Raw genomic sequence first — 13,629 nt, forward strand, 5'->3', positions numbered from 1 at the left:
CTTTTTTCTTCCTTTTAGTATGGAAAACTACTTCTTTAAAGCCGAGATAACATCTGTGGAGAACACTAACAGTCTTAATTATTACTGTTTCTTGAAGCTGAACATTACAGATGGCCCACGGTCTGTCAATACAACCATCTCAAAGACAGAAGACCAGAAGGACCGGCGTAATGGAGACACCTGATGATTTGAGCAATAAAGAAGTTCTCCAGAAATCTGGACATCTGCTGGGTATCCCGGACTGTGTAATAAAAAGCTCCTCAGTGTGGCAGGAGGAGCAGAAAAAAGGTGGCAACTTCTGCACAAAGAAACAGGATCTAAGTGTGCAGCAAAGTTACAATTACTATCATCCCATATTTTCCACAAGAACATTGCAGAACTGATCTCTCTAAAGAAAAAAACTATGAGATACATACATTGCTTTTTCTTAAAATAGATACTCATCAACAGTTAATACAGCCCTCTGAAATGATATCAAACATTTTTTTTAGGTCTATATCCCCAAACTCCACAGAGAATAACCACCAGTTACACGTGCCAGAAGAGATTAGTATGGGTAGAAACATTTGGCTTGTGGGAGTGGGTGGAAGGGGAAAAATTTTAATCAAATCCATTACCTAGTTATTGATTTCTCTTTGCCAGACTGATCCTGTAGAATACTTATAAAGCCTTTGACATTGAGACGTTTGGCCAAAGATATTGGATTAGACTAAGCAAAAACTGAGCTTCTCATGTAATCTCTCATATTTCATTTATATGTGATTTATTCCTTTGTCCAGCAGAGGCTTTTTATTGATAAAAATAATGAGATTGAGAATCCCAAAGGAAATCTAATGCCCACCCACTCAAACATGTTTGCAAAGTAAAAATAGTAGGCTTTATGGGCCTGAGAGAGGGAACAATGTTATGTGAAAACTGCTTCCTTGTATCACAAGTAGGAAGCTTGCCAAAGATTTTGAAATAAACAAAGCTACTTTTGAAATTAAAATTTTGCTATACTTGAAAACATGAAGTACACAGTTAATACTGTACGCTGTGGAACGGGCTGAAAGGCTTCTGAAATAGTTTTCTCTTTGCAGAATAAATGAACGCAACTTTTTTCTTTTGACTTCCTCTATTAGCTCAGTTTGACAAAGCATCTTAAATGTCTAGTCTGCTAAGTATGATGTGTTACATAAAGCCAGTTAGAAAATTAATCGTGCCACTCAAAAGAAGTTTCTAACCATTGTCAATTTTAATATGTAATCTGGTAACTGAAGGCTTTGTTGAACTATGAGAATCCCAGATTCTCTATGAAATTAAATCATTATGCCTTTGCAATACAAATGCTGTTCAAGAGTCCTAAGTAAAATGTAGTAGACTAACTTGCATTTCTTTAATAGCTATCAACAGCAATAAAAGGATAAATAAAAAACATCTGTTTCTGCAGTGAACCCTGGATTAGGTTTTCAAAGCCTCTATTCAAAGCAAAAATCAGAATAATTCTCTTCCACCAATAGCTAACAGAGACCTTTGTGATTAACATAAATCTTAAAACTCTTTCTGTTGTTAATGCTTAGAGTGGAGATACTGGCTTTTAAGTCTCAGCCTTGTTTAACGTATAGTGTGGAACTCAGCATTTGTGACTCAAAAACTAACAGAAAATATTCATCTGAAGATGACTGTTAGTGGATAGTGATCTCATACATTAACAGTAATATCTGAGATCTTTTCATTGAGAAGAACCTAAGTCTGGTTGGCTCAGTGGGCAGACAGAAAGGGTGAACACTGACAATTGAATTCCTCCTCCTCCCTGGCTCTCTCAGAGTTACACAGCAGTTTGCCTGGCCAGTCTTACTCTTTGTTTGAACACAGCACTTCCCTTATCCATGAAAACCCCTGTGAAACCTCCTGGGGCAGCGAGGTCCCTTCCTCCCCCACGTGTATCTACAGGCCACAGCCCATGAGTATTGTTCACTAGAAAGGCTACTTTTCCAGGGTTTTTGTATATGGGAAACCTCTGTTGTCCAGAATGAACCCAGCAGTTCCCTCATGGGCAGAACACATCTCTGGAACGTGTTGCACTTGCTGCAGATCTGCAGGTCACCCGGGCAGCACGTGCTCAGCACTTGCCAACTCTTCTAGAAGTAGACAACAAACTGGAAGCATGTTGCAGAGCACCTACACAATCAATTCTCTGGAAGGCCTAGGGCCTGCGCAGACAAGTTTGGGATTGGGCAATAATCCTATGAAAACACACAATTCTTTAACGCCACCGGAAAAGCAATCTGGAGCACAACAAATAGGAGGGTACCTGAGCACAACATAGCTGAAACTGCTCCATAATGGAATTTGAAAGGGTCCTGATGGAGCCAAACTCTCAGCCCGTTCCTTAGAATCATAGAATCGTCTTGGGCAGCATGTGCTCAGCAATGCCAACTCTTCTGGAAGTAGACAACTAACTGGAAGCACGTTGCAGAGCACCTTCAGAATCAATTCTCTGAAAGGCCTAGGGCCTGCGCAGACAAGTTTGGGATTGGGCAATAATCCTATGAAAACACACAATTCTTTAACGCCACCGGAAAAGCAATCTGGAGCACAACAAATAGGAGGGTACGTGAACATAACATAGCTGAAACTGCTCCATAATGGAATTTGAAAGGGTCCTGATGGAGCCAAACTCTCAGCCCGTTCCTTAGAATCATAGAATCGTCTAGGTTGGAAGGGATCTTAAAGATCATCTCGTCCAACCATCAACCTAACTCTGACAAAAAAATAAATAAGAAATAAGCAATAATAATAATTAAAAAAAAAAAAAATCACTAAACCATATTCCTGAGGACCATGTCAACTCGTCTTTTGAACACCTCCAGGGATGGTGCCTCAACCACTTCCCTGGGCAGCCCTTTCCATGATGAAGTTTTTCCTAATATCCAATCTAAACCTCCCCTGGCACAACTTGAGGCCATTTCCTCTTGTCCTATCTCCTGTGCCTTGGGAGGCATCTCTGTACACCCCCCCTTCAGGTAGTTATAGAGCGCAAGAAGGTCTCCCCTCAGCCTCCTCTCCTTCCTTGACTTCTCAAAGAACTTCCTTTGGACCTGAGTGGATTACCATGTATGGTGCTGACCCAGCCTGGGTAGTGGCTCTAAGGAATGGGTAGCAACAAACCCCAATACTTTAAAATCACTGACTCCAAACCTTTCTTCCTTTCAGCAATTTTTTTGAAGAGCCTCAGAAGTGTATGAGAGGGTCTCTCTAATTAGAAAGAGCATCCAGTAGCATAGTCAAATCCATTTTTTGAAGAGCCTCAGAAGTGTATGTGAGGGTCTCTAGAAAGAGCATCCAGTAGCATAGTCAAATCACACAACTTTACGTTAAATTAGAGTTTACATATAGACAAATGCTACTGTATTTAACTGAAACTAACAAACATTAGCTTGTAGCAACATTTTGTAGATCCTGGAATCATAATTTAAGCAGTAACTGTTTGATCTGGAAGCCTCCCTAGTTTCACCAAATAACTATTGCATCAATACTTGAAAGTCAGTACATTAAACAAAATGTCATAACAGGTAATTCCTGTTTCTTTTCATAGAAACAGAAATAAATCTAAGACTGGCATTAAGAATTATTAAAGTATAAGAAGGAATATATTTGATGCCAGTAGAATTTTTAAAATTATCCTGTTATTGTGACTAAAGAACCTACCCACTATGTCATCAAATGCTTTTCATTTGCTGAGGCTTCATGGGCCATGTCCAGTTTCAGTTATTTAAAAAGTATTATTTACTACATGTAACCAAAGAGAAAGCAGCCATAAATTTTTAGCTTCAGATTGTCTGTTTGACTCTCTTTGTACCCTGCTCACCACACACTGATAGATGGGAATATTCTAACTGGGAAGAAGACTGGTATGGACCGATGCATCAGCATCTACGAGTAACAGGACCCTCCTCACCAGTTCAGTCCATATGGAGCCAAGAGCTGCAGAGGTGGTGGCCAAAAAAAACCAAGCCTGCTCCCTGCTTTTAATTCACTTTGATAATCAAAGCAGTACAGGCTCTCAAACTACAAAAGCATGTCCACTGTGAAATTCTGAAATCGTACACGTACCTGCCAACATGTCAAGTCTGATTTTTGCTCCTCAACAGCGTTTCCCTCCTTCTCCAAGCACAAGTCCTCTGAGACACAACGAGCCATGAGCAGTGTCAGATTCTGCCTGTTACCTCTGAACAACTGATCATGGCTGTCCTGAAATCCAATCTGACTCTCCTTCCTGTGAATGCCTTCCCTCCTAAACTTTGTCCCTCTCTTCCATCACTCCTCAGAGGCTTCTCCACACCCTCCCTCCATTTACGGTTCACTGTTCTGCTGGGCTTCACAGTCTACACTTTTTTCCACGTTGAAATCCATCTCTGGATGGTTTCTTTATAGGCCCAAATGATGACATGATTAAAAAAAAATTAAAATAATGTAAAAAGTAAAATCAGGGACTTACCTGAGCAAGAATTTATTTCAGTTTCTCAGTTTATTCTGGATTCAATTCCACTCAGGAATTAATTCTTTTAAACCTTAAAAGTTCTCATACAATGAGGTAATCACTTCCCAACTGACAGAGTCTTACTTCCACAATTTCGTATTTATCAACCACTGTTATTTAAAACTTTGAGAAAATTTAACTAACCTGGTGCCTTTCATTCAAGATTATCAGGAACATCTTGTACTTCGACTCAAGAGACCACTCTGGTGCTCAGTCACTCACAGTACTGTAGAGTTTAACCCTGGAAGTGGGTTCTGAGCACCCAACTGGATTTTCTAAATTGTTCCCCATCGAGCCTTAAATTTTTACTGGGGACAGGGCATACCTGAAGTCAAGAGCAGACTTCACAGCTTTTGGTTGCTTATGGGTTGGTCAGCATAAAACCAGGAGTGATTTTGTGCTGTTGCCTTTACACAGCTGGAAGAGACCTTGGCTTTAAAGACAGGTGCTAGAGTTTTCTGCAAACCAAGTGTTCATGGATATTTCATTGCCTCCCAGTCACTTAGGGAGCATCAAAATCACTGTCCCCACCTGGTCTGCTCTTATGTGCTACAGAATTCCTCTAAAAGCTTCTTACTTGAATCCAAGCCCACCCAGAGTTGTTAATCCCCCCCCCCAAGCCATTCAACCACTCTGAGGCCTCAAATTCACCCTCAATACATTTTACAAATTCCTTCTGCACCTTGTCTCTCCAAGGTTTTCTTTCTCATCTATCCACACACGAATTTTTATCAGGCTAACATCACCTTCTTCAGCTTTGAGATACACAATTTACAGCTGCTTCTCTTCTTTCAGAATTGTTCTTTTCAGGTTGTTCTTTTAGCCCAACACCCCATCTTTCTCTTGTATCCCCTCTCTGGCCCTTTTTCCTAGAGTATCAGACATAACTACCTTTATTTCAAGATGCTTGATGCATGAATGTACTTGTCCTAGCTTACCCTCTCTTCCCCCGCAATTACTGAGGAGACAATATCCACCCTCCAGTTTTAAGTTAAACTATGAACTTAAAGTCCACACAGTTCAAGGTAACTATTGTGGTATTTTTTGGTATAGTAACAAATTTATAAGTGTTTTGACCTCTTTCCTCAGAAACTGTGAGAGTTGAAATAGCAACAGAAAGAAAACAGGCAAATTCAGCTTCTGACTCAAGCAAACAGAACATTACAAAGGAGTTGACAACTTTCAGCACAAGTTTTAAGTAGTTTCCTAGAGTTTCTAGTTCTTTTCAATTCAGGAATTCATTGTATTCCACAGACTGAAATAACATTTGCATGAAACAGGCTACAAGCATTTTTAGAGCATTTGACTTGATTAATATTTATGAATATATTAAGGACATTATGTATTATATCAGTATACAGGGGGAGCAAGAACACAATATTACAGTTTGCTGAGATTTTATCGGACATAAACACACACCTCTGCCATGCTGCACAGCTTGATTCTTTAGCCACCCAGGAAGGTTAGTAATAAAGAAAACTAAATCTTGCATGTGCCTTGAAACATCTTAGTGTAATTAGAGTATGGTTCTTAAAGGTGCAGCATTAGCATCACAACTAAATCTTAGTGTAATTAGAATATGGTTCTTAAAGGTGCAGCATTAGCATCATCACCTTATTGAGGAAGCTGGCACAAGATGCAGACTTTTGTCTGTTATTCCAAACATTTGGGCCACCTGGTATCCACAGCTCTTCTCCAACCATCCAGATTTTTAACATGAAGCCCGTGTAAATGACCCTGGCAGGAGTCACTCTGACTACCTTACTCCTTCATACATTTAAAACACAAGTTGGAAAATATTCCTAAATTTTTCAACAGTGACAGGAACTTGCAAGAGCTAATTCATCTGCAAAGTACTATTCAGCTAGACTGGAGCAAAAATACTGTTTGTTTTTGAAGTCTGACCACTTGTCACCTGAACTTCAAAAAGGAATCACTGTTCTCCTCCCTTCTTCCAGCTGCTGTACTCTACAGATGAGGGGACCTGTTTGAAGTTTGACTTTTATTTTAAAAGCTTAAGGCAAAATTCTCCTCTCAGATCTGCAGAGAGCATCACAACAGAGATGCTCTGCTTTCCTCACACGCACAGAGCCAGTCTGCTCCCCTTCATCTGTTGTCCTGGGAGCCACTGCCATGTGGAGAACACAGGGAGGACTAAGACCCTTTGTACAGGCTGAAGAGCACTGGGTGCAATGCACAAATGACACACCACCAGACCCCAAAGCTTCAGCAACCCACACACTCTCACCTCACTCTACTTTGCTCAGACACGAAGGAGATGTGTTTTTAAGCAAAAATAATCGTGGAATGAAGCACATTGTCAGTGAGGGGGAAAATGAGACTCCTCCATGCCCTCCACCCAACAACTCTTCAGAAACTCAGTGGGCCTTGTCCCTAAGACTCAATGGCATTATGGAACTTAGGGATATTGTTGTACATCAGTACTGGGAAAGATTCAAATTACAATCCTCATCACTGTTATGTATTAATCAGCAGGCAAGGTCCATAGCCTAAAACATACCTTTACCTTCTTACTGTATACAAATAAGTTCCTACTACCAACCCACATTCTCTCATTGCTTGGAGAAGCTGAGGAGACATAAACCCAACAGCACCTTCAGCTTGAAGGTTATGAATCTTCACGGCTACCAACGAAACCTGCAACTGTGCCAGCACCACATAAATAGGGGTAAAAAGAAAACTACAAGATCCTTGTTTAAGTGATAGTACACTGTGAACACGTAAAAACAGATTTATGGGATTTTAAGTCATTTGTATGTGTAAAAGTACCAGTTAAATTCACATCATAGCTCTAGATTTGTTTCTCCTCAAATTATTAGTATAGCCAGTGTCCCTGTGTGGATTATTCTGATATTGTCCAAAGATGATTTGAAAGTGGGCTTGCGTGTGTGACGTGCATGCGTATACGTCCTGTCGCTACACATACAATGTTTCTCAGACCAGAGCTGAAGGTTGCTTTAAACCTGATTTTGCTGATGGAGAGAAGAAACGGATTTCTGGGATTTTAAGTCATTTGTATGTGTAAAAGTACCAGTTAAATTCACATCATAACTCTAGATTTGTTTCTCCTCAAATTATTGGTATAGCCAGTGTCCCTGTGTGGATTATTCTGATATTGTCCAAAGATGATTTGAAAGTGGGCTTGCGTGTGTGACGTGCATGCGTATACGTCCTGTTGTCCTTGTTTAAGTGATAGTACACTGTGAACACGTAAAAACAAGACCCTTGTTCAAGTGATAGTACACTGTGAACACGTAAAAACAGATTTATGGGATTTTAAGTCATTTGTATGTGTAAAAGTACCAGTTAAATTCACATCATAGCTCTAGATTTGTTTCTCCTCAAATTATTAGTATAGCCAGTGTCCCTGTGTGGATTATTCTGATATTGTCCAAAGATGATTTGAAAGTGGGCTTGCGTGTGTGACGTGCATGCGTATACGTCCTGTCGCTACACATACAATGTTTCTCAGACCAGAGCTGAAGGTTGCTTTAAACCTGATTTTGCTGATGGAGAGAAGAAATATAGAGGAGAAATGACCTAACAGAGGACAAAAAGGAAAGAACGTAGAAGTGTGGGAGTTCTACCCAGATTTCTGGATCACAATTTAAAAGTCTAATACCACAAAAAAGAATTATTTTTTTTTCAATTTCTGGATTAACATAATTTTATATCTTTAAAAAGGGAACAAAACTAGAGGCTAACTATATTTGATTCCAGAAAAATTACATGGGAACTTGCCATTGTAATTTTATTGTTTTTACTTCTGGAACATCTGATATATAGAAGTCCCTTTTTTTTAAAAAAAAAAAGTATGATTAAATGTATTCTATCACATTATATATATTTTTATCCAGTAATGGAAGACAATATTTTAACAGCACTGCTTTTGATTCACTCCAGAGAATTCAGCAGGAGTCAATTTATACTGCAAGAGAATAATGATGTACCTCAACTCATTTTAATTTCAATAATTGAATGAGAAATAGGAAAGCCTATTGAAAGGACTGTATTCTGGTCAAAGACTAATGAGAAAATAGTTTTGAGTCTCTGAGTCAGCGGGTGTCATGGTAACAATGCATTATCGAAATCTGATTAGCATGCCCAGCAGCTTTATAAACGATAACACGCTCTTCTAATTGTATTTCCCTTTCTTTCCCGGTGATGAGTTTTATATTCAGAACAGGTAAGAGGTAAGGCAGCATTCTGTTTATCTGCAAGTTAGACTTGTCCAGCATGTTCACAAACTGTGCAATTTGTCATTCAGTAATAGAAAAATTTTCCTACTATCTTAAAATAAGCTGAACCTTCCAGTTCTCTCCTTCCTGTGTTAGATATAACTAAGTCAAATATTATTCTCTTCTTTTAAATCAATAAAGTTATTTCTAAGAATATACACATGAAAAAGAGAACATTGTTAAACGTGAGCATCTTGAGAAAAAGCCTATCTTTCATAGGAGAGATGCAAGAAAAGAGTAAGTGCATGTTTAATCCATCCCAGAAAGCATGAATCCTTGTTCTTGAGGTTTTGAAAACAGGGAGAGGATTTTCTTGCATTTAGAGGACTGTGTGTGTTTGCTAACTCATTAGAATATCAGAAATCAGAAAGAACCATGAAATTAGATAGGGTACTTTTCCTTCTCATAAAGAGCTAATATTGCTTCATAAAATAAATATATTGAAAATAGAATTTTAGAGGTTTAATAATGTTCTTTTATAAGTAAACCTCAGGTGAGTAGCCTGGCAGACCTTTATTACATTAACAGTAAAGAACACTATTACAACTGCAGCCTCACAAATCTGATGCAAAATCATTTTAATATATAGAGGCTCAGTATTTAAAAAAAAAAAAATCCATTTGTTTTCAAGAGTAGAATGGTGTTATATTTTTCAAGAGAACCACCAAGAAATCTAGTTCATGTTTGGCCTACTTCTGCGACCCTTGTAACCTAAATATTTATTTATTGTTTTTGATGTGTACTTTCATTTACTAATTCAGCTTCAAATCTGTATAAAGGGAAAGGAGGAAAGCTCATATTCTTATTCTCTAGGTAAACTTGAATACTCTTAGTCATAGGACAAATAATGCCTAATACAAGAAATCAACTTTCCTGTATTAATAATGGAACTGTGTTATAGTGCGTGAACACAGAGAAAATAAATACGGCGAGACCTAAAAAGCTTATTACTCCTTGTTACGTGCACTGGCACACGGACAAAGTTTAAGACGTACAAAATACTAAAAGCAATCAATCTTAAGTCAACACACTGAAAGCCAGAGGAACATTTATCTACATGTTTGGAAATTCAGCAGAGAGCGCAGGGTTACACCGAGAATAGAAAGTCATCAAAGCACGCCAGTGAGCAAAGAAAGAGCAAACAAGTACTCCCCAGAAGGGATTAGTGCTAGTTCAGGGGACTGTTTGCACTAACCTTGGACGGAAGCAGCAGCCCGAAAGCCAATCAGTGTGACCTTCACCTGTCACAGTGATGTTCCCATCAGGTAAAGCCCACATTTTCCAGAGGCGGTCATCGCTGCCAGTGACTACAATGTCTTTTTTCGGATGTAAAGCCAAGCTACAACAGAAAAGAAAGGCAGATTATATTCTGTATTAATTCCATTTTATGTGAAATACACAGCAATGAGATTCATTTAACTCAGGGCAACAGCAACAGAGGACTCTGATTCTGTATGGAATGAACAAGCAGTGATGCTTTCGATGCTCATAAGAATTCAAAATATATGCTATGTAGATGAGTTTCTCCTGTTACTGAAGAAAAAAACCCGAAACATTCTGTGAAGCCAGAATTGTTTTCACAGGGTCTTGAAGTACTGAAACATTGTGGAGCCAGAATTGTTTTCACAGGGTCTTGAAGTTCCAGATGATTAAAACACTCAAATACATTTTAAAATAGTTTGTTAGACTATGTTCTTACAAACATGTAGCAAGGTAACACATGAACAAGCTCTACCAATATAAATCCCTTTTCCCCACACCCAAAACAACTTCACAAGCACTGGCTTGTCACTCTGCTGCTGATGGCCAAAGGGAAAAAGGACTCTTTGCCTTTTTTTTTTTCCTCCTCCTTGTACCCCCAGGTCTAAAGTCTCCTACCACTGAGAAATAACTCAAATGACAATTACAACCCAGGAGCTACAGTCTTTGCCATCACTTCAGCACCTATTCACTGGGACTAGGCTAGAAAATCCATTTCAATTCTATACTCCAAATGTGTTAGATGTTTTCATTTTTTATGATGTAGCATGCTGGGATGTAATGGAAATCATACACTTATCACACCCCTCTACTGAAAACTTGGTTTATTTTTGATTTGGCAACTGCAGGGCAGCTTAAAACAGATCCAGGGAAGAAAATACATCTGTTGGGAAGATAACAAGTAGTGCATTTTATATGGATTTGGTTATTTGATTTAAATTACTGTAATGCTTTACTATTTGTTGAACATCAAGAAGTATCTAGGAGTTGACTTAAGTCCCAGGAGTAGGTTATTTAACTAGATTAAATCTGGAGTTCAGAATCAAAACGCAACAACAGGGAGAGGAATCATAACCTGTGTGTGCATCTATTTCCGTTGTGCATCAGAGCCAACATTTTACAGAGAAAAATGCTTATTAAAACAGAATGAGAGTAGAGAGAGACGATGCTAAGCAGCCAAGTGGGAAGAAAACAGAGGTCTCAGAAGGCACACTATTATAAAAATATCTTATTTAATAGTACCTTTCTCCTGCAAATTATTTCATTAAATTCCTAAAACAGAACCCCATCCTCCAATATATTGAGAAAAATAATTTCCTCTTCCAAATCCATGCTAAAAACATAATTAAGTCAACTAGATTTTCATCAGAAAACACATCTGTTGCAGTTTGAAGGCACAGCCTAGGAAGATTCTTGCAGATTCATCAATTGAATTCATTTGCTCAACCAAGTAGCCTGCGTTTTACTCATTCTTAGAGAGAGAGAAAAAAGTTTTCCATCTTTGCCTAAAGAAGAGAAATGTCCTTTGCATTTATACGGATAAGAGAGAAGGAAGGAATGATGTTATTTAAATTCTCCAGAGATGCACAGAGAGCAATCGTATCACTTAGATTGGCCACAACAGATATCTAGAAGAGCAAGGAGGGAATAGAGATAAAAGGGGAGAATTAAAGGCTGAATGAAGGCACACCAGTGGCCTGCAAATGAGAGGACAACTGTCCCAGAATCCCTCTACTATCAGAGACTTTTGAGACATCAAAAACCCATTGCTGTTTTCTGCAGCATGCATAGGCACCTAACATTGTTATTCTGGTGATGGCTAAAATGGAGACCAGCGTCACAGAAAACTGAGCAAGCTAATAACTATAAAAATTAATCCATCAGAGCTGCTACACACACTTCTCTCAGCCTCTAAAACATAAAGGACCTTCCTCACCAGCATGCACCTGGCCACGCACCACAAAGCAGCAGTATCAGCTCAGGAGTATCTTTACTTGCTGGCAACGAGGTCCCAAGCTCCTCTGGATGTAGGAAGGGAACGGCTAGGGAAAAAGAAACAGGAGTGGGCTCAGGAAGACTAGAGAGGGAGGAGAGGATGCCCCCTGCAAAACCACTGACAGCACATGCTACTACAGGAAGCTTAATCACCGATTCAGACCTGTCTATGATGCAGTTAAACAAGTGGATGTTTCTGGTTTGGGAACAACTTTACATTTGTGTTATTTGGAGAAAACAAACAAGCAAATAGCTTGTTCGTCATACAAATACATCTTACGTTTTATCTTAATCTATTTCAGATAAATTAGATACCCTCCCATCTTTCCCTCCAGATATTTCTGCTATCAGTTGAGCGCATGCCTGCTGTGAAGACTTTCCCCTCAGTTCTCTCTCTTACATTCTTCCTAACTATCTGCCTCTCAGTTTTCAAGATGGGTTACAGAGTCTTACTGAAATTGCTTTCAGTCTACCTTTCTCTCAAAGAAACGTTAATCTACTGCCTTCCTCCAGATCCTGACCCGCTTTCTGAACAGCCCTTACCCAGCTGCCTACGGATGCGAGCTGTGTTCCTACATGTTGGCTGCCAAGAACATTTTTCACTGAATTTCACTGAATTTCACTGAATTTCTAGAGTTGGAAGGGACCATAGAGATCATCTAGTCCAACTCCCCTGCTGAAGCAGGATTGCCTAGAGCTAGAGCATGTTACTCAGGACTACATCCAGGCGGGTTTTGAAAATCTCCAAAGAAGGGGACTCCACAACCTCCCTGGGCAGCCTGTTCCAGGGTTCCGTCACCCTCACCGTGAAGAAGTTTCTCCTGCCAAGAAAAAAAATAAATAGCAAAAATCTCTCAAAGATTTGCTGCTGTTGAGTATATAAATACCCATGTTTACACAACTCATTCTGGCATTATAAGATATTCTCATCTCTTCAGCACTTGCCATGGTAGATATATAGCGCTCCCAGTAATTTGCTTTCAAAACAATCATCGATTATTTTAATTTATTTTGACTGAATCATAAATAAAAATATGATATCTTCAGATGCAAAATACTTCCAGTCTCGGCATGTACTACATTTGATCGCTTCACACGTATAAAATCAACATTCAGGTTAAAAAAAGTCTTAAATCCAAAGCTATCTGCATAACTTTAACTGTGTGTGTGTTTTAATACAACCACTAACTACGTTGCACTGAGGTAGGGGAGATTTCAGCTGGATGCGAAGGAAAACTATGTGGCAATAAAGTTTCTGAAGCACTGGAACCAATAGCCATCTGCCATTATTAAGAGCTGTTAAACCTCTCAGCACACCTCTCAGGTATTACCTGGGTAGATTAATTCCATCATGGTTAGAAGAACAGACCGGTAGGTGTCTTGAGGTTCCTTCAAGTCCTAAGGCAGCAATGTTCCTGCCGAAGCGTGGTTCATTTGATGCCCAAAATAGACAGTGTTTGTATATGAAATGCAATTATAAAATCATAAAAGCATCACCCCAAACCTTTTCTAAGGCGTAACAGCAGCCAAACCCAATTGCACAGATGTAGGACAGTCAGGCATCCAAAAAACCTTAAAATAATTTTATCGGCT

The 13,629-nt window shown here is 39.1% G+C and overlaps 1 protein-coding gene across 1 annotated transcript in view; it reads right to left on the reverse strand.

Moving 5' to 3' along the window:
* Positions 1-13,629, reverse strand: part of SPAG16 (sperm associated antigen 16) — a 390,713-nt gene that overhangs the window by 116,014 nt on the left and 261,070 nt on the right. The window contains 1 exon segment of the mRNA XM_014951951.1: positions 9,977-10,120. Coding sequence (XP_014807437.1) covers positions 9,977-10,120 — 144 coding nt within the window.

Source organism: Calidris pugnax, unplaced genomic scaffold, assembly GCF_001431845.1.
Source record: "Calidris pugnax isolate Ruff unplaced genomic scaffold, ASM143184v1 scaffold179, whole genome shotgun sequence".
In the NCBI taxonomy this organism is placed as follows: Eukaryota; Metazoa; Chordata; class Aves; order Charadriiformes; family Scolopacidae; genus Calidris; species Calidris pugnax.